Genomic DNA, 21,887 nt, shown 5'->3' with positions numbered 1-21,887 from the left:
ACAGACCTTCCTTTCCTACAGTGAGATGCACTCTTTCATACATATATCATTTAAATAATTGTTTCTACTCAACTCTGCAGCAAAAAATAACTATAAAAATTGCCCGAAATTTACCACACCACTAACTTTTTAAGTCATTCATTTTTCCAAGGCAACCCTAGTTCCAAAAGAAACACAAGTCATTAATAATAAAAAAAAAAAAAGACATTACTTTCTTAACCATAAATAATTTATTACTCAGGAGTGACATTTTGAAAAGTTACAGACATTGCATCTCATGGTCCTTAGTCTTTTCCTGACAAAAAGACAACCATTCTCTGGGAATCCCTTTACATTCATCCATTTATTAATAATTAACTGAACATCTTCTATGTGATAGCTCCTAGGCATATAGCAATGAACTAGATACACAAGGTCCCTGCTGCCACGGAGATTACATTCTAGAAGGGTGGACACAGATAATAAACAAATAAACAAGGTAATTGCAGGTAGTGATAAATGCCTTGATGAAAATAAGCCAAGGCGATATGACGAACAGCAACAATGGGTGTGGATATACTTTTCAAAAGTTTTTCTTCTTTAATTTCATTTAAATGTAAACATTTTCCAAAGTTATAGATGTCCATTGTTTAATCAAATAGTACTGTAACTTTTTGGTATTTGTTATAAGAAACAGAAATTTGAATTCTCAAAGCAGGTTACTGATGGGGTTTTCAGAGGCAGCCTCTGAAGTGACATTTGAGCAGAGAAGTGAAATGACAAAAAAGAGCTACCCAAGTAAGATCTGGAGAAAGAGCTTTCCAGAGAATGGCAAGTGCAGGTCCTAAGACAGAAATGAGGTCCTCAAGGTTGCTAGAGCACAGGGAGCAAGGGAAAAGGCCCAGGAAATGATGTGGTTTATCTTTTGAAATGACTGCTATTTTCCATGTATGGAATGGATTGTGGGTGTGGAGTGGGGAGAGTGATAGCAAAGAGATGAAATAGGAAGAGACTGAGAGATGCTGGTGGCTTGGACAAGGGTGTAAGTAGTGACAAGTGCACAGTTTCAGGACATATAGCAGTCAGAGAAGGTTGATGGGTTGGGTATGGGGGTGAGAGAAAGACTCCAATTTTGGGGCAACAGGGCGAGATGAAGACTAGGGAAGTGTGGATATTTGTCACTGCTCAGCATCTCAATCCCTTCTTATATTTATAGAAGTTACCACTGTCTTAAGTTTCGGGGAAATGATGCTAGCCCATCGCTCTCTGACTCCTGGAAGCTGGGGCACAATCTGATGCTTCTGTCAGGGTCTTTGAGTGAGCAGTGATGCAGAGGAGCAGGGACGCTTTATAATGAATTCCAGTGCTGTACATGGGGACTGTGTTTGGGGGCAGTGGCGGCAACAGCAGTACCCTAACGTTGCATAGCCTTGGTCGCTGTCATTCTGATCACCTAGCTTCTCTTAGTTCTGCTTATTTCCAAGTCTATTTCTCTAGCTTTCCCATTAAAAAAAAATTACTTAAAAAAATTGAGGTATGACTTCCATAAAGGGCACAAATCTGAAGTATGTAACCACCTATGAAACTTCCACCTAGATCAAGATACAAAATATTTTCAGCGCCCTAACATAGCCTTCCGTCTGACACATTATTTTTTTCAATAAATACAATTTCTACCTGAGTTAGTTTATAGCTGAGTCAAATGCAACCAAGCACTCTGATTTCTGGCACCTCAACGTCTATCAAATATGAGCCTTACTGAATTCAGTGAGCATGCGGCAGGGAAAAGAGCCAAGGAGCATTCCTCTTTGTACCAACGTCCTAGGTCAGTAAGTAAGACTCAAGTTATGACTCTTTCTTATTAAACATAATAATTAAACTTTATTACTATCTAAGTAAATAAAAATTGATGTTTTTAAGTGATAAAAGCCTACGCCTCATAGTCACTCTGTGGTCTGGAAACAATTCTTTTTAGGAACCACACCACTATCCAAAGCTGTTTCTTTACAGTCCCTAACATAAAGCTACACAATCGGAAATTTTCCAAAGACAGCTACAATGTGGAACTTTGCTTAGATCCATATGAAGTCTTCCTGCTTTCTTATTCCTGCAATGACTCTACGGACATCATTACCAGTGCAGGAGCATTAGTACTTACAGTTAACAGGACACTATAAGGCATTTTGTTAACTAATATATTAATAACAACATCCACTACAAGGAGCTCATTTAAAAAATATGAGTCATCTCCATGTCATCTGATGGTAACTCCATCCTTCAGATGCTCAGGCCTTACTTCTTTCAGAGTCCACTGGCAGATTCTTTTGGCTCCTACTTCCAAAATATACGTAGAATACAACAATTTCTTGCCACCTCTATTGCTTCTTGCCTGGTCTGAATCACCATCTCTCTCGCCTGAATCACTGCAAAACTGGATGCCAGAAGATTAAAGAGGAGAAATGCCTTCAAAGTTCTAACGGAAAATGAGTTTGAACCTAGAACTGCAGGTCCAATCAAAATGAGGTCAGGGGAAGAAATAAAGCCCTTGTCAGACATGCAAGGACTCAGAGTTTATCTCCCATGCACCCTTTTTGTGTGTGTCAGGGGGGAAGTACTTATAATATACTTCAGCAAACAAAGAAAACGAAATCCAGAAAGAGTGGGATACAAAACAAAGCAGAACATAGGAGTGCAAAAAATATATATCCCAGGATGACAGCTAAAAGTTACTTTGTCCAAGTCTGATAGACTTGATTAAGAACCTTAAAATGATCTCAGGGTTATAGTGAAGAAGATATTTTTCTTCTGTCAAAGAAAAATATACAAAGGCAAGAATATGTATTAGAAATCTCAGGTTGAGAGCCAAAAGCACTCTGAACAAATCTGGTAATTCAATAGTATAAAAGAAGTGTTATAGTGAAGAAAGCATTTTTCTTCTGTCCAAAAAAAGGAGCAATTTATTTGCTCCAGGAAAAATAAACATCTGCAAAAGTCATGACCCAATTATGAAGCAAATAACACACAGCATGATTTAGAGAAGTTGATGGCTGTAAGATAAAATAACCCATTTGACCTCTGGCTTGGAACATTCTGCTTAAACCAACACAGACTTCAGGATGTAAGACCGGATATACAGGAGACAAAGTCACCTGGTTTACCTGTGAATACTTTCGCATAATCTAGCACATAACTGCTAGTTGTCAATTTGCAGTTTTTAGAATCAATATATAAAGGAAAAGCCTAAGTCAAGTATAGTTTCCCAAAATAATATACATCTATTAATGTTTATTATATAAACTAAGAGTGTAACTTAGAGAAGTTAGGAGGTAAAGGACAGTAATCGGTTGGAAAGAAAGCAGAGGGTTGGTCATTTCCACAATGGTGGGGAGTCAAGAGACACTGCGTAAAACTGATGGATCAAGAAATAAAGATTACTAGCTAAAGTTACAAAGGAAACCAAAAGAAGAACTAAAACCATAAAATGGGGAGGAGGAATGGAGAGAGATACACTGCTTATCATCCATAATGGACAATCAACAGACAATGACAAACCAAGAAACAGTGGCAATAACCCTGGAGGGAGGGAGGCAGCTACCTGAAGAACAAAAAGCGGCCTTTATCTCAGAAAAGTGGGCTTGGCGTGGAGGGCAGCGAGAGCACTTCTACTTTTTATTTTCTATCCGTCCGAACTGTTTTAAGATTTTTCTTCAGGGACATGCACTAAAATTAAAATTGTTTGAATCCTGAAAAACATTAGGGCTGGTAGTCTTGGAAGGGAATGCCAGTTGACAGCCTAACAGTCTAGGAAGACCTCAGGAGTTTATAAAAAGCAGGTATAAAAACAAAAAAGATTTGAAGTGAAAGGCCATTTAAAATAAAGGCATAAACTTATTGAGCACTACTGAATACAGGTGAGTCAATAAAAGGTTTATAGTTACGACTCGGTGATTTAGACAACAAAAACTGTTTAGTATTTTCTATGTAAGAGAGCAGAGATTCATTTTAAAACTATTCCCGTCCAAAATTATATAACAAAGTAAGTGTGGCCCTTAAAGTATTTCAGATTCTGGAAAACTCAATTTTGGACAAAAAGATGTTATTACATACATTTATGGATACTAAATGATGGTCTAATACTTTAACATGTTGGTTTAAAAAGAATGACCTTAAGAGAAATGATCCTTAAACTCATTATGATAATTAATAGCATGACACCAAGCTTATAATATTTTAATAAAACGTTCACATTGCTGGAACATCGTATTCAGTTCATCCAACAGACATGATAAAGCAAACAAAGGGAAGAAGACCGAGACAGTCCTCCCACAAAACACCTGAAGTACATTTCTTTTGACTGTTTACTCAACATACATACCTGTCACATACTCTTTTGGTATTCTTCTGAATTGCTATACAAAGCTTTAAAAAATGAAAATTTCATATAAAAATAGTTCTTTATCTGTTTTTTTAACAATTGAGTTTTCAAATTAAATAACGAGGTGTTCCATTTACCAACCTATATTGCATAGAAATAGTTAAATACTTCAATGTGTAGGAAAACATCAAGAAGTCAGTTTTTTTAATGGCTGCTACGTCTTTAAGTTGGTAATTCAAATTTTATTTATAATTTAAAAAAATTACACATTCTGTGGGTATAAAAGTTAAAAAAATACATTCCAATTTAATAAAAAAGACTTCTCAGTTTACATTTTCAAACACTGCGGTGATTACTATAATGACTACTTTGTAGATATACTTAGCCAAAATAAGTTATCTTTTAAAAATCAATAACATGTAGTATGCTGGCAAGATTTCTTTAGAAACAAATGAGGGTAATTATAAAGTCATTGTTATAAATGCACTACTACAAATAAATACATTTTAAGTATAATTACTTTGTTTCATAAAGCAGAACATAAAAATGCATAGAATAGGTAAAGATTATTTTAATCTAAGTCCCTAGTGCAGAAATCTGGGCACTTAATCCCTTAAGAAGTTAGAGGATTTCAATTTAAAAGATGACTTCTCACTGGGGATATTGTGACTTTCAGTGAATCAAAAAAAGAAAGTCTATTATTTCTATTCAGATGCTTCTAGTGTTTTGGTTCAAGTGTTTCTGTACAGCTCCTCCTTTAACTTAAAAGTTCCTTCCCTGAAAAAGATATTTTAAGCTAATAATTTTGGCCTCATGACATAGATACTTTAAAGATACATGTGATTCTGCAGCAAATCCCTCTCCCCATTCTAATACCTTTACATATAGGCACTTATAAATATATACATATTTTCAGGATTATAAAAATATTTAATTTTATAAGCATTTAAATAATTACTGGATGTTAATACATTAATATTTGTATAATTTTACTTTTATTTATAGGAAGGTTTTCTTATAGCAGCATTTGCATTGCAAATGAAATCTGATCAATGATGTTGCAGTGCACATGGACTCATACCGCAAATCAGACTGCGCAGCTGCAGCATTCCCCTAAAGGGAACATCTATTTCAGCTACAGAAGAGCAGTTCCTAGAAAGTACAGAAATCTTAAGGGGCTAATAACTTCTCTGAACCTTACAAGTGCATTTAAAAGTTATCTCCAAAAAATTGGCAAGATTCATTAAAATACCCACAAGAAGTCCATGTTATCTTTACCCCAAGAAAAATTTTCTAATGAGATAAGTAAAAATTCTAATAATGAATAGTTTTTAATTGAATCACATGAACTTAGAAACTAATTGAAGGTTTCAAGAGTAAAATAAGAAAAACGTCACTGTGAGAGGTATAAGAAAGTGAGAAAGATTGATTTGACAGGTTAAAGTATTATGAAAAACCAAATAAAAACTCTCAATCTCACACACTCATATTAAGCTTGTTTTTGTTGAGCTCACGCTCCAGATTTCCAATCAAAGTGTCAATACTTTCTTGTAGATCTTTGAGATTGGCTTTTCGATCTGCTGTAGACTCAACTGTCTGCATTGTCAAATATGTCTGCAATGTGCACTCCTTGGACACGGGACTTGGCTGTTCAATCACTATACCTGGTCCATACATTTTGCTACAATTTTCTCCATCTTCAGAAGGGACATCATCATAATCCACATCATTTAAATGTTCTTTCGTATTTAAAAAGTAGTTCTCTCCACAGCTGCTCCAGTCCCCTGCATAGCGATTGCTAAGAGGACTGTCTAATCTGGTTTGCCTGGGCCTAAGTACTCTTGATGACTCAGTACCACTCAAATTTAACAGGTAAGGTCGTTCTTTCTTCTGCCTCATATAATTTAGAGAAGACTTCTGCTCTGGGAACAAATTGTCTGTTGATTCTTTAACAGTTAAACGCTGCACTGGAAACAAACAATAAACTTGCTTTAGTAACAGTAATCCAACGGACCTTAAAAAAACAGAGCTAGAGATAAGCCATTTAATAATCAACTACAAACATGCAATAAAACAAAAAACATGCACACTATCAGAAGAAAGCATTCCACAATTATTTTTTCTATCACCAGACATAATTAAGATTAGGGACAGAAGCTAGTAGAATGTTCAGTGGTGCTAATTCATGCTATATCATAACATCCCAAAACAAACCAAATTTCCAACGTTGATTAACTTCCTGAGCAAGTTAATTGTTATCTAGCTATAATTCAAACAGTAGCTAAGCTGGTAGCTCCTTCTAAATTAAAAGCCACAGCAAAAAGCAGGCAAGGCATGTTGGTGTACAAACAAAACAAAACAAAGTTCCTTCGTCTGCAAACATCTAAATAAGGCAAAGGCATCTAAAGTGCTCACTCTAAAAGTTCTGACCTTTGTGTTTTTTTGCAATTCTATTAGCAGCAGAGTCATAATTTACTTTACTAAGCAGCCCAAATTTCACTTTGATAAAATGCAAGAATACTAGACTTGACTACTTATTACCTGAGTTTGATTATACAGCATTAGCTACTAATAGTCTTCATTTACGGCCTGAAAATAGTACAGATATTTTATTTTCCCATTCTGATTAGGTATCTAACAATCTCAAAAAGCATTCCTCATACTAAGACTAATTTCTTCTAAGAGTATGCATTGTACTGGCCACAGAGATTACCACTGAGACACATGTTACTTCATAACAAACCAAGGCTTTACCACTTACTTTTTTGTTTAGTATATTGAACACAACATTTGTCTAAGGCTATTCTGCATATAAAATGGACTTAATTTAAATGTTGAGGAATAGTTATTAAATGTTGTCCATAATACGTTTCTCTTTCTGCTTGTTTATTCCCCATTAATAAGTGCCTCTCCATTTATACTTCCCTTCACTAAGATAAAGGGAACATATTATCAGTGATAATGCACCAACTTTACATTCCAACATATAACGAATGCTTGCTGCCTATTGTACAAAATAAGATAACTGAAAAATAAAACAAAAATGTATGAGGTTCTAGTTTTCCAGACTTGCAGTTATATCCATAACGTTTTCCAGAGATCAAGTAATTTTTTTTACTTAGATTTTATTAAAATGCTTGATACTTGTATACAGGGATGTTTTTAACATTTCTATTTATCTGCATTTTTATGATGGTTATTGTATATCATTATGAATAGCTACAGGCTCTTGATCTAAAGTTTTCTAGAAAATAAAAGTCTGATATTTACTTTAAACTGATCTTTAATAACCATATTAATGCAGAATGTCCCATGCCATTCACTGATGTAACTGTAGAATGGATTCCCCTGCTCAATTATTCACACTCCTTTTTCTCCTCTAGCTGCTTCTCTCCACTAAGCCTCCTTGCTTCTCTCCCTTCATTTTCTGTGCTATTCCTGTTCTTCTCAGTGCTTAAGTGTCATGCCTGTTGTTTTTGCCAAACCATTACAGTGCTCTGCTAACCTTGAGGTCATCTGTTTAGTGATCCAACCAAAGTAAAACATTTTTGACCCTGTGTGTTAAGCTGGTCTTATTGTGCCTGTTTTCTGACAATTATCTGCAAAACCCAGATTCATTTTGTTGCCAGTTGCTTAAAGTTGTTTAACCACATCCCTATTCGAACATTATTTTTGTATATTTTCTTGGAAAACATTAAGAAACCAATTATGATATTTTATATCTTTTATATTAAAATTCAATTTCTGAAAAATCAACTTCACTAGCTTTTTAAACTAATGATAGTGGAATGGTTTCCTATTAAATAATGCAGAGAAAATGGCTAATCTTAACCCCAAAAGAAAAGTTCTGGTTTTCCCAGCACTGTTGACTACTCCTCAACAGAATAAAAATGAAAAATGTAGTCTATAAGGTTGCTGAAAAAGTTTCAAAGTCTAATGATAACTACTAAGAAACTTAATTTTCTTATCTTTTCTACCAAAAGATTTAAATTTTTAATTAACGCTTTATTAACCTTTTCTCTATAGCATAATTACCTTATTTAACAGAATATATTGAATGTCTAGTTAGTGTCAAGTATTCTGTTAGGATCTGGGAGTACAAGAATAAGCAAAATATAGACCTTGACCTCATGAAGCTTAGTTTACTGAGAAAAATGAAACAAAAAGGATTAGCAAAAAATGTATAGCTTTTCCAAAAAATCCTGCCCTAAATCTACTCATCATGCAAAAGGGGACACAGCAAACAGCTGGTCTAGGAGTTACGCTCTCTCTAAAGCTATTTCCCCATCTGTAAAGTGAAAGGTGGCCTACTACTAATTTTCAATATTCTTCTTAAAACAGAAAATCCATTTTCAAAAAAGCAACAATTTTGTAAAAACTCAATGCATAAAAAAGATTAAATGAGACTGCTCTGGTCAAAAAGAAAGTGTGTTTCCATTTTGTTCCCCTACCTATTGTCAATCTGGCCCCAAAGCTGCTTCCGAAGAACCTTAGGGTTTGGCAGAAGACACTCTGACAAACCAATGGCAGGACAGTTTTCACCTTTCAGCGCCAAGGTACTAGGGTTCTACCTCATCACTTTAAGACAAGATTTTTCAAATAGAAAGCTCAAAGCAAATTATATTCTTGCCCAAAATTAAAAAACAGAAAATACCACAAAAAGAAAAACTAAGAAAATAAAAAGGAAGGTGGGCGGGGGAAGGGTGGAATCAACTCTTTTTATCTTGGGAGTGGGGGAAATTCCAAAAAGAAAAATAAGTAAGAGATGCATAGCAAGGAGAGCCAAAATCTTCCACTGAATGCACAGAGGTGGGCGCTCGCCAAGTTAACATGCCAGGTATGGCCCACTCTCTACAGCATCATCAACTTTCTCAGGCTCAGTGACTGCTCTACCTCTGCTTGATTTCTGCCTTTTCTTGACTAAAAAAGCAAATGATTTAGAGGGCAAAACCAACTGCTGTTCCCTCTCATCTTTCTGCCCTGTCTGTCCTTTGTCTCAGGTCCTACAGCTAAAGAAAATAACCGGTTATGGAAAGGCAGCAGTTATTTTTAAATCCAACAACACAAATCTTTGGAATAAGGTGCTATTCGCTAGCAATCAGTTGTTTAAGGTTGTCATTGAAATAGAGTGAATCTGAAATCTGAACCTGCCTTTTCTATAACATAGGATATAAGGTGAGTTTTTGCTCCTATACCCCAAATTAAGGCGGCTATTACAAAATAATGAAATGATATTAACCTCTGATACAGAACTGATAAAGAACTCAAGTACTGATGGTAAACTTAATGATATTAACTTTTATTTTATTTGTGATTAGAATGAGAAGATGGCTCCTCTTGCAATTCCTGATGTTTATTAGAATTAAAGCAGTTCTAGGAAAAGCTAGGAAACGTACATTTGAAACTTTAACCTGACAGATCCCTTATCTTGAGTACCAAATGCAGAAATCAGATCAATTATCCAGAGAATCTTGATTCAGGATTTTTAAATAATTAAAAATATGCACTACTTCAGTTCAAATATAAATTAGAAATACTTTTTAAGCTTGTGTTTAAAAGAAAGCAAAAATTTTCACTCTCCAAACTTAAAAGTTGAAAACTTCTATTAGCTTTATTTTTAATTGACTCTTTAAAATTAATCAGATTAACGTATTTTAAAAGAGCAAATCAAGCATTCCTTTGTACTTTGGTCTATCCTTCGCATATAAACAAATGAGTAACAAAGCACATTTACTGAGGGCTCACTTTACACTAAGCAGTGTGCTCGTTGCCTTAGATGCTCTATCTAGATAATTCTTCAACACTGAGGTAGGCGCTATCTATAGAGAAGCAAACTGAAGCTTAAGGAATTAAATATTTGCCTCAGCCCACACTGCTGGTGAGCGCCACAACCCAGATCTGAATCCAAGCCTGGCTCCAGGGCCCAAGCCCTTTACCACAGTGCTACACCAAGCATCTAGTACTTTCACCTCTGGGATTATGCTGGGTGGGGGGAGGGGAGCAGAGGTTACTAAAGGATAAAAATTTTGGAACTTAGATACAGCATCCTTTGTAAAACATCTAACTAAATCCATATTCCTTTTAGCTCTGAAACTATATAAGAGATATATTAGGAAAATAACTGTCCGTCTTTTGTTATTGACTGGAATAAGGGATGAATAAGAAAGAGAGAAAGATCAAAAATAACTGTTAATTTGCGCCTGGATAATAGGAAGAATGACCATGAATACAGTACAGATGTCAGGAAGAAATGATTAAAGGAGAAATACAAATTCTGCTTCATACCCATTGCACCAAAAATGAGAAGAGTAAAGAAATTAACATTTACTGAGTACCTATTAAGTGCCAAAAGCTGTTCTGAGCACCTTACATACGTTTTTTCATTTAATCATTTTGTAAGCCCTATAAACATATTATTAAATCCTTGTGACAAAAGATGATACTGAGGCTCTAAGATGTTAAGGAACTTGCCCAAGGTCAGACTGCTAATAAGTGACACAATCAGCATTCAAATCCAGATCCGACCAGATCCCAAATGTGTACACTGATCTATATGTTTATAATATTATCAGCAAAAGCAGAAACTTTAGATGGAGAAATCTAAAGGGCAGGTATCAATTCATAACTGTTTGAAAAACCAAAATCTAGAAAAGATTTTCTTCAAACATATATGGGCATATTTAATGCAAATTCAAACTAAGGCTAATTTAGTGCTAATTAATAAAGCTAATTCAAACACCCTATTGTTTAAAGAGAAAAATATGTCCATAGAAGTATTTACCTGGCCAGAGTTGAAGTAAGTAATGAAGAACTTCAATATGTTTTTTAAAATCCAAAGCACTTGCAAGTTCTTCTGAATCAGTAAAGACTCTGTTGTTATGGGTGGAAGTCTCTTGCCTCTGACTCAATAATACTGGTCCAAAGCACACGGCCAGATTCTGACAGGTCATCTTATTCACTTCATAATAAGAAGCCACCAATTTCAAGTGATCCAACAACATCGTTAGACTCGCCTAAATTAAATTAAATTAAATTTCACTTAATGGAGTTATACAGGGGCAAATTCAAGGACACAATTTATAGCAGAAAATACAGACAGGCATCCTGTCACTTTTAAAAAGTTTGTTTCAAAGATTTGCTTGTAAGTTGGATTTTTGGAACTTGAAATATATTATCTTATAGAAATGTTACACAAGACCCTTAGGTTCCAACAACATAATCTCATCTATTAAATGGTTAAAATATATATTCTTTATAAAATGCTCATGGGGCCAGCCTGGTGGCCTCATGGTTAAATTCTCGCACTCTGCTTCGGCAGCCCGAGGTTTGTGGGTTCAGATCCCAGGCACGGACCTACACACTGCTCACCAAGCCATGCTGTGGCAGCATCCCATATACAAAAAATAGAGGAAGACTGGCACAGATGTTAGTTCAGCAACAATCTTCCTTGGGCAAAAAGAGGAAGATTGGCCACAGATTTTGGCTCAGGGCCAATCTTCTTCACCAAAAAAACCCCCAAAAATGCTCAAGAAGGCATTCCAAATTTCAGCTAGAGTCCCTAGGAAAATATACCATTTTCCTCTCTCCTCTCCTCTAAAATGACCACAGCAAAGGCTGTGATGGAAAGGGAACTAGGGTAAGAGTGTTCATTTTTAAGTACAGATAAATTCTGTAATCATAAGTAGGGGACTACTATCCTTAAATCTAGGAAGGTAACCATTTCAGAACATGGCCAGGTTCTATCGTGATCCAGATTAGGAAAAATGCCAATGTGCTTCTTAAGTTATAAATAATTTTAAGTAGATAAACCATGGAAAAGGGAAGAATAGTATAGTTTGAAATGAAAGAAAAATTTATTAAAAAAATACTCTATTTTTTAATCATTGAAGAATGCTTACTCATTTGCTCAAGTAAGGGGTGTTTGCTCAAGAAGTAGAATGGTTATTAAATTAGGTTTACGCAATTATGGCACGGAATGTTTTTGAAGTAGTGGCACATAATCAATCATTTAACAAATAAAATGAGTGGGTAATTTCTTCTTCATAACTGTATTGAAGAAACAAATGACAAAAACTGTAACTTTAAAAAATCATAAAAAAAGAAAAAATCAAAATGACATGTTATTTCTGGAACCAAAAGTGACAAATGGATTTGGCGATTAGAAGGTCATTAGTAACCTTGGCAAGAACAAGTCCAGAGAGATGGGGTGGAAGCCAGATTGCAATGCACTGAGTAGTAAATGAGTGGTGAAGAAGTGATGTCAGCTGGGATAAGCATTCTTTCAATGTTTGGCTGTGAAGGGAAGGAATAAAGAGAGAATGAAAGCTAGAGAAGACTATAATTGATATTTTGAAATCAAAACCAGTCAAATATGTGAATCCAAAAACAGTGTAAATAATATTTGTTCCTCTTTTCCATTCATCCTACATTTCCTAACACAAGTGGGACTCCACATACATTGACTTCTTAAGGCTATTATCACCATGTTATATTGTGAACAGCACACACACACACAACCACAACTGGTTAAATATATTGAGTTCAATCTCAACAGCAAACCAAGAAATGCAACTTTATTTATTAATAAGAAAATCTTCTTCTGATCTACTAAATAAGATGAGACAAAAAATGTAATTGTTGTGTTCCTTTTGAAAAGTAATATGAAAACGTAGTAAGACGCTTAAAATGTTCACATCAGTTAAATCAGCAATTCCACTCTGAGATTCTAAGTAAGTAATTCTAACTGAAAAGAAATCTCTGTGTACAAATATATACAAATAAGTTCAAAACTTAAACACTATACAAAATAGTGACAAATTATGTCAAGTCCACTCAATGGTATATTTTGCAGCCTTTTTAGAAAGGATATTAATAGCATGAGCTTTAGGGACGGAAAGACCTAAATTCATGTGACAGACTACAACACTCAGAAAAGCTATATAACCTTGGGCAAGTGACTGAAATTCCCTGACACTCATTTCTTCACTTATAAGTAAAATGACACTGACAATTTTACCCTGTATTGGAGACAGAATATTTCTACCCCTTCATCCCACCCTTCTGCTTCTGCCCATCTGTTTGTAGCTGTTCCCCTCCCCCCACCCAAAGGAGTAACAATTGCTAATCTAATTGGACAGAGCAAGGACATTCAGAAGACTACAGTAAATTTGTGAATGAAGTTTCTGGGCTTATGTTCCTACCTTAACATTCCTGCACTCACTCTTGCACTTTCTACCCTCACATGATAAGAAATATGTGCAAAGTGAGTCTCATGTGGACAAATCCAGCCTCATCTCTCTCTCTCACTTTCCCTTTTGTCCTAAGAAACAACAGCTAAACTTAGGCTAAGATTGGTTCTGCAGACCCAGCCATCCCTCTGTCTCTGTTGTAGGCATACCTAAAGATCCTGGTCCCAAGATTTAGATTGTGGGGAGGCGGCAAATGGGAAGAGGCAAGAAGGAAGGAAATGGTGGTGGTGAGGGTTGCTTAAGTTTTGAGGCCAAGCCATGTGCACTAAAACAGTTACCATATTTTTAAAATATTAAAATGAAATAGACCAAAATGTTAAGCATAGTTGCCTTTGGATATTAATAATTGCAATTTTCTATTCTTTTCTATATCTTCCCAATTTTTCTATAATAAACATATATTATTTTAATAATAACTATTCTCTTTAAAAACTTATAGGGAGTATTGTACATAGACTAAAATCATATACAGAAAAGATAAAATTATTTTCTAGATTTATTCTGTTTAAGAAGTAGTTTCTAGATTTATGCTGTTTAAGGAGACTTTAGTAAAGGCAGAGCTTAAACTCATGAGTGCCACAAATGTCAAATACCTAAAAAATTATTTGTAGTTCTGGAGCTGACTACATAATTCATTAACTGGCTTTCAGGAAAAATGTACAACAACTACGCTTACCTTCTCAACATCAGGCAGACGATCCAGCAGGTCAACAGTGTACTTAGAGTCACTGAGGTCATTCTCACAACCACTTGATGACATTTTCAAAGGATTTTTTGCCATTGCATCTAATACAGCCTCATAAAGCTGCTTTGTTATCAGAGGAGAAGGAAGTTCTCTTAAATAATCCTTAAGAACACCTTTAGAAAAACAAACAAACGACAGACAGTCGGCAACTGGTCTTCAGAGTGAAATAAAAAACTGCAGTGAATTTTTTTTTAATTTAAGTATTATTATAGCCAACTTTTAATATTCTGAAAACAATAAAAGCAACAACATAAAAAAGAAACTATTATAACAAACACTAGCATTTTGTATTCTTGTAAACTGCCTTGGTAATCGACTTTTTGTTTTGAGAGCATGCTAAAAATGCACACACAAAATTTCCAATTATCATACGTTAGGTTTGTTACTCATAAAGTAAGCAATTCTTGATACATACACCCTATTGATTCTGTCCCCCTATGAAGAGCTCCTCTAAATGCACATAAAACAAAAGTTAAGAAAGCTAGGCATACTAATGGCAAATTATTCCAATTACATGAATTTTGAATTTCTAGATTTTTAATTGATAATTAAAGAATACCAATGGTCCATGTACAACATGGTGACAACAGTTAATAATACTGTGTTGCATTTTTGAAAGGTGTCAAGAGAGTAGATCTTTTTTTATTTACTTATTGACAAGATAAAGAATATTCTTCCTAACATTGCTTTGAAGATTTTAGTGGGTGTTGCATCCAAAGAGGAAGCTGGATCAAAATACCCGTCTGAATAAATTGGAATCACATCTTCCTGCTATGCCATACAATTTTTAAAACTAGAGATGGGAATTTTGATAGCTTTAGAGTAATTTACCTTGGGAAAGGATAAACTTAATGTCTGTTTTGTCTTTTTTTTAATTGAGATATAACTGACATACAAGAATAGCTCTTAAAAGTTCTCATCACAGGAAAAAAATTTTTGTAACTGTGTGGTGATGGATATTAACTAGACTTATTGTGGTGATCGTTTCACAATATTTACAAATATCAAATCATTATGTTGTACACCTGAAACCAATATGTCAATTACACCTCAATAAAAAAAAGAAAAGAATATCAATGGTCCAAAGCCCTTGCAAATAAGTGAGCTATATAAATATATTTCCTCTTTAATACAGAAGATGTGTTAAACATATATACTGGATGGCTGGATAATTTCTAATGCTACACTATTTTTAGAAGAAAAAAATCATTCCTAAAACCAAACAAATGAAATCAAAAGCCAACAGCAGAAATCGTCAGACTTGTTACTACATTAGGAGTGAGGGAAGTCAATTCCAAACACACCACAAGTGGTTATGATTCTAGAGAGATGACCTGTGTGGCACAGGAAACAGGAAAGGTTAATTAATGGTTGTTACACATAAGCACGGTAGGTAAAATACTAGCTAAAGGCCGGAATGTGATCACAAGAAAAATAGGAGATATTCCTGACATCAAAAACCTAAATATAGACAACACTGATTCAGAACATGCTCTCAGCTTAACTGAGAACTTACTTTGAAAGCTTGGTTTGAACTTGAACATGATCACATAAGAAGCTTCCCATCTATAATCTGTCTAAATTTTGACAGTAACGTGGTTCATTAGTTTCTTCCGCATCCTTCCAGTGTTTTTTTTATGCAAATATAATGTATTACCATTTGTTCCCCTTTATTAAATAAAAGTATATACCTCCTGTTCTGTTTCTTGCTTTTTCATTTAACATCATATCCTTCAGATCTTTTCAGTACACAGAGAGCTTCCTCAATCATTTTTACAGTCACATGATAGTATTCCAAAGTACAGATGTCCCATTGTTTTATCTAGTCAGTCTCTACAGATGCATACCTCGGTTGTTTCTAATCTTTCATTATTCCAAAACATGCTACAATGAATAACCTCGCACATCATTACTTTGTATATATGCAGGGATGTCTATAGGATAAATTCACAAAATAAGACCACTAAGCCAAAAATGCACTTGTAATTTTGAGGGAAAAGGAGGAGTAAGAATGTTTCCTAGGTTTGGGGCTTGAGCATCTAGGTGGATAGTAGTGGCTTTACTTATAGGAAAAAAAGAGGAAAACCAAGTTTTAGGCGATAGAAAGGAGTTTCATTTTGAACATGTCAAACTCAAGGTATCTATGGGACATTCAAGGTTGCTGGATACAAGAATGTGAGGCTCAGGAAAGGGATGGCTGGAGACACAGATCTGAGAATGATCAACTTAGAGATGATAACTGGAAACCTGGGAATAATTGAGATTATCAGGGAGACATACAGAGTGATACAAAAAGGCCCTTAAGAATATCACCTCTTAAGGGTGAATCAGAAAGAGGATCTTCCACAGGTGACTAAGGAAGAATGGCTAAGGAGGTATGAGTGGTAAGAAGAGGCGGGATGGGATTGGGGGAGACTGGCAAATATGCTGCCAAGGAAGTTAAGGAACAAATGTTTCAAGAAAGAGTCTATGGTATCAATTGATACCCAACAATGGTTAGATTAGGTAAGAACTGTGTTAAATATTATGGAGAACTGTATTTCTCAAACTTGGCTACATACTGAAATAACCTGAGGAACTTTGAAAAAACGGATTCTAGAGCCCTACAGCAGCCCTACTAAATCATAATCTCCAGGGTCAGGGCTCATGTCCCTGTATTTTTAAAAAATTCCTGTTGTGCTTCTAAGGCAGCAGGCTTTTATAACTAGGAATAAGAAACAATGAGATAATTTAAGACAAGGACCAAAAAATGTCCACCAGAGAAGAAAGTCAGCCACCTTGGTAAGCACAGTCTAGGGAATAAAAGACACAGAAGTCAGGTTGCAGTTTGTTAGGAAGCAAATGGATGTTAAAGAAATGAGAAAGAGAAAGAAAGACAGGTAACCTGCTCCAGAAATCTGGCTATGAGAGAAGGTGATAACCACAGAGGATCAAAGTAGGGATTTTTTTTTCTAAGATGGGAGAGACTTGAACATTTAAATGTTAACGTAAAGAAGATATTACTATGGTTTTCAAGGTCCAGGAGAGAGGAATATAATCAATTGAGCAAAGACGCCAAAGAGAAAGGAAGAAGAGGCTTCTGACAACACATGAAGGAATTAAAATTAGTCCAAAATGTACAGATGATCATTTCTATACTGTTACAGAAAGGATAGTGGAAGAGTGGAAAGGATGTATGCCAAAGAAGGCATGTTGGCAGGTTGGATCACAAAGTAGAGGAAGTTCCCATCTGATGGCTTCTATCTTCTCTGTCAGGTTAGGAGGCAAGGTCATATGCTAAGGGTGACATGGGTGAAATAAGATTTGAGGAATAACAAGATATTAAATAGACACTCTGGAGAATGAGACAAAGAGAGTGAGTGAGCAGATAAGAAAACATAATTATTAGCAAGTGCCACTGAAAGCCTAGTCAATTTTGAAGTTCACAGATTTATACTGCTACCAAGATATACCTTTGTGTGATGCTTTTCTAGTAGCAACTGGCAACCCAGATACAGGCTAGAAAAACAGACCAGTGCTTCCAGCCAAGATGGAGTGATAGGGACTAAATTTACCTTCCTGCCTGCAACAACTGGGAACACTAGACAAAATATCTGAAAAAAACTATGTCCAATATATTGGACATCAGGCAAAGGACAGTGATCTCTGAGGTATGGGAAACAAACAAGGTGTGCCCATAACTGCCCCCAGCTTACTCCCAGGAAAGACTTTCCAGGTCACAGTGAGGAAGTGGAAACCCAGGAAGCTAAGAGGTCTAGACCTGTTAGATAGATACTGATAGATATAAGTTGAAGAGAGAAGGCTAGAAGTCTAAGGAGGTCAAAGTGGCAATCGCTTGCAGGACAGAGTATTAGAGAGTAAGGAGATGCCCAGAAAGAACTCTGGAGATCTGTAAGGATCTCCTGAGTCTTCGTCTAAGAACTGATCAGCACATGCAGGTGAAGAAACCACCCAAGGCTGGGGAAAGAACCACACAAAAAGGATTAGAGGGAACAATTTTGGGAGCTTAGCAATAGCTCCTGTTCTGAGCAATCAAGTGGAAAACTTGATAATTCATAGGATTTGGGTACAGTCCTGTTATAGGCTGAATTGTGTCTCCCACAAAAAGATATATTTAAGTCTTAACCTCCAGTGCCTTAGAATGTGACCTTGTTTGAAATAGGATCTTTACAGAAGTAATCAAGTTAAAATGAGATCATTAGGGTGGGCCCTAATACAATATGATCGGTGTCCTTATAAAAAGTGGAAATTTGGACACAGAGACAGACATGCATAGCGGGACATGCACACAGGAAGAACACTATGCGAAGAGAGAGGACTGGAGTGATCTATCTACAAGCCAAGGAATGCCAAAGATTGCCAGCGGAATACCGAAAGCTAGGAAGAAGCAAGGAAGGATTCCTTTACAGGTTTCAGAGGGAGCAGGGCCCTGCTGACACTCTGATTTTGGACTTCCAGCCTCAGAACCATGAGACAATAAATTGCTGTTGTTTTAATCACCCACTTTGCAGCACTTTGTTACAGGAGCCATGGGAAACTTATATAAGTAAACAGAAGGGTTTTGCTTCAGTAGTGAACCAAAGAAGTAGAAAAAGAGGAACTTCATTTAAAAGCTGCTCTCATTCTGCTTAAAAGCACAACTAAAAAAGAATCAAACTCTTTCCAAGTAACTTAACTGCATACCAGAACAAAGCTCAAAGTATTTATAGGAATATAAAAATATCCAGCACCCAAGAAGGTAAAATTCACAATGTCTGACATCCAATAAAAAACTACCAGGCATATAAAGAAGCAGGCAAAATATAACCTATAATGAAGAGAAAAATCAACTGAAGCTGACCCAGAAACAACAAAGAGGATAGAATTAGTAGACAAAGACATTAAAACAGTTATTGTATGGTATTTCATATGTTCAAGAAGGAAGAAGAAAGACTGAACATACTAAGTAGAAACATAGAAGGTATGAAAAAAAATCAAACTTCAAGTAGAGAAAACTAAAATGTCTGAGGTTTAAAACACAGTGGATGAGACTAATATCAGAAGAAAAGATTAATGACTTGAAGAAACAGCAATAGAAACAATTTGAAATGAAACAGATTAGAAACAAAGGCTGGAAAAAATGAACAGAGGAGTATCAGTGAGCTGTAGAGCAAATTATAAGTGACCTAATATATGTGTAACTGATGTCTTTAAGGGAAAGGGGGTACTAGAGGATGGGTGGTGGGTGAAAACCACAATCACAGTCAGAGATTTCAACACGCCTCTCTCAACAAGTCAAAAGAAAACAAGTAAAGACATGGAAGATTGGAACAACATTATTAATCAACTTGACTGCATTGATAATTATAGCATATTATATCCAAAAACACTACAATACACCTTCTTTTCAAGGGTTCAAATGGGACATTTACCACAAAAGATCATACACTAGGCCTTAAAATAAATCTAAATAGATACAAAAAGATTCAAGCCATGTGAAGTATGTCGTATGATTTTAATGGGATTAAATGAGAAATTAATAATAGACAGACATCTGGAAAATTCCCTAAATATTTGACACAAACTAACACACTTCTAAATAACCCATAGATCAAAGAAGAAAGCAAACGGAAAATGACAAATATTTTGAATTGAATGAAAATGAAAACACAACACACCAAAATTTGTGGGATGCAGTTAAAGCAAAGTTTAGAGGGAAATCTAGAACACTAAATGTCTACATTAGGAAAAAAGGAAGGTCCCAAATCAATGGCCTGTTTCTACCTTAAGAAACTAGAAAAAGAGGAGCATATTATACTCAAAGTAAGCAGAGGGAAAATATAAAGATCAGAGTAGCAATTAATGAAATAAATAATAGAAAAATAGTAGAGAAAATCAATAAAACCAAAAGCTGGTTTTTGAAAACATCAACTAAATTGACAAATCTTCAACTAGGCTGACCAAGAAAAAAAGAGAGAGACTCAAATTATTAAAATCAGGAATGAAAGAGGGGACATCACTACCTACCTTATAGAAATAAAAAGGATTATAAGTGAATACTATGAACAACTGTATGCCAATAAATTAGATAACTCAGGTGAAGGTTAGAACACAGAAAGATATAAACTACTGAAATTGACTCCAGAAGAAATATAAAATCTGAACAGAGATTGAATATATAACAAGAGACTGAATTAGTAATTTTAAAACTTTCCACAAAAGAAAGCCCAGGTCCAGACGGTCTTACTGATAAATACTACCAAATACTGAAAGAAGAATTAATACCAATTCTTCACAAACTCTTTCCAAAAATAAGAGAGAAGAGAACATGTCCCAACTCTCTCTACAAGGCCAGCATTACCAGACAAAGACATCACAAGGATACTACAGACCAACCAATATCTTTTAGGAATACAGCCACAAATTTCTCAACAAAATACTAGCACACTAAATCCAGGAACATATTAGAAAATAAAAAGAGTATACATCATGACCAAGAGGGATTTATCTCAGGAATGCAAGGTTGCTTAACATCTGAAAACCAATTAATATGTCAATAGACTAAAGGACAAGAACCACATGATCATTTCAAAAGACTCAGAAAAGTCATTGAATAAAATTCAACACCCTTTCATGATAAAAAACACTCAATAAACTTGGAATGGAAGGGAACTTCCTCAACTTGATATAGGAAATCTATGAAAAACTCAGCTAACATCATAACTAATAGTGAAAGACTGAATGCTTTTCTTCTAAAACCAGGAAGAAGATAAGGATGTTCTCTCTTGTCACTGCTGTTCAACATTATATTGAAGGTTCTAGCCAGGGCAATTAGGCAAGAAAAAGAAAGAAAAAGGATCTACTTTGGAAAGACGGGAGCAAAACTATGAGCCTCTATTTGCATATGACAATCTCAGATGTCTAAAAACCTAAGGAATTCACTAAAAAGCTAATAGAACTAATAATGAGTTTAGCGAATTACAAGATCAATGTGCAAAAATTTATTGTATTTCTATACACTAAAAATGAACAGTCCAAAGAGAAAATTAAGATAATTCTATTTACAATAGCATGAAAAAGAACTAAATGTTTAGGAATAAATTTAACAAAAGAAGTACAAAGCTTGTACTCTGGAAACTAAAAATCATTTATGAAAGAAATTAAAGAAGACTTAAGCAAACCGAAAGCCATCTCATGTTCATAGATCCGAAGACTTAATACTGTTAAGACGGCAACACTCTCCAAATCGATTACAGAGTCAACACACAAGCTATCAAAACCTCAGCTGCTTTCTCACAGAAACTTACAGGCTGACCCTAAAATTCACATGGAAATGCTAGGGACCCAAAATAGTCCAAAAAATCTTGAAAAAGAATAACATTGGAGGACTAACACCTCCCAATTTCAAAATGTGCTACAAAGCTTCAGTAATCAAACCAGTGTGATACTGGCATAAGAACAGACATATAGATCAATGAAATAGAATTGAGAGTCCAGAAATAAATCCTCACGTTTATGCTAAGCTGATTCTTGACAAGGTGCAAACATAGTTCAACAGGGG

The 21,887-nt window shown here is 35.2% G+C and overlaps 1 protein-coding gene across 5 annotated transcripts in view; it reads right to left on the bottom strand.

Annotated features, from left to right (window-relative positions):
• Positions 1-211: 211 nt before the first annotated feature.
• The window catches only part of SYDE2 (synapse defective Rho GTPase homolog 2), a 49,236-nt gene continuing 27,560 nt past the window's right edge, over positions 212-21,887 (bottom strand). For 4 of the 5 annotated variants that reach the window (XM_070592750.1, XM_070592749.1, XM_070592751.1 and 1 more), the window contains 3 exons: positions 14,279-14,460; positions 11,136-11,367; positions 212-6,321 (listed from right to left, as the gene is read on the bottom strand). In XM_070592750.1, the coding sequence (XP_070448851.1) occupies positions 5,831-6,321; positions 11,136-11,367; positions 14,279-14,460 (905 nt within the window). In that variant the 3' untranslated portion in view covers positions 212-5,830. Of the gene's footprint in view, positions 6,322-6,895; positions 6,944-11,135; positions 11,368-14,278; positions 14,461-21,887 lie in introns of all 5 variants that reach the window. The other variant, XM_070592752.1, reaches the window with a different exon arrangement.

Source organism: Equus przewalskii, chromosome 24 (genome assembly GCF_037783145.1).
Source record: "Equus przewalskii isolate Varuska chromosome 24, EquPr2, whole genome shotgun sequence".
Taxonomy (NCBI): domain Eukaryota; kingdom Metazoa; phylum Chordata; class Mammalia; order Perissodactyla; family Equidae; genus Equus; species Equus przewalskii.
The sequence above is the reverse complement of the archived record's forward strand: the minus strand, read 5'-3'. Positions and strand labels throughout refer to the sequence as shown.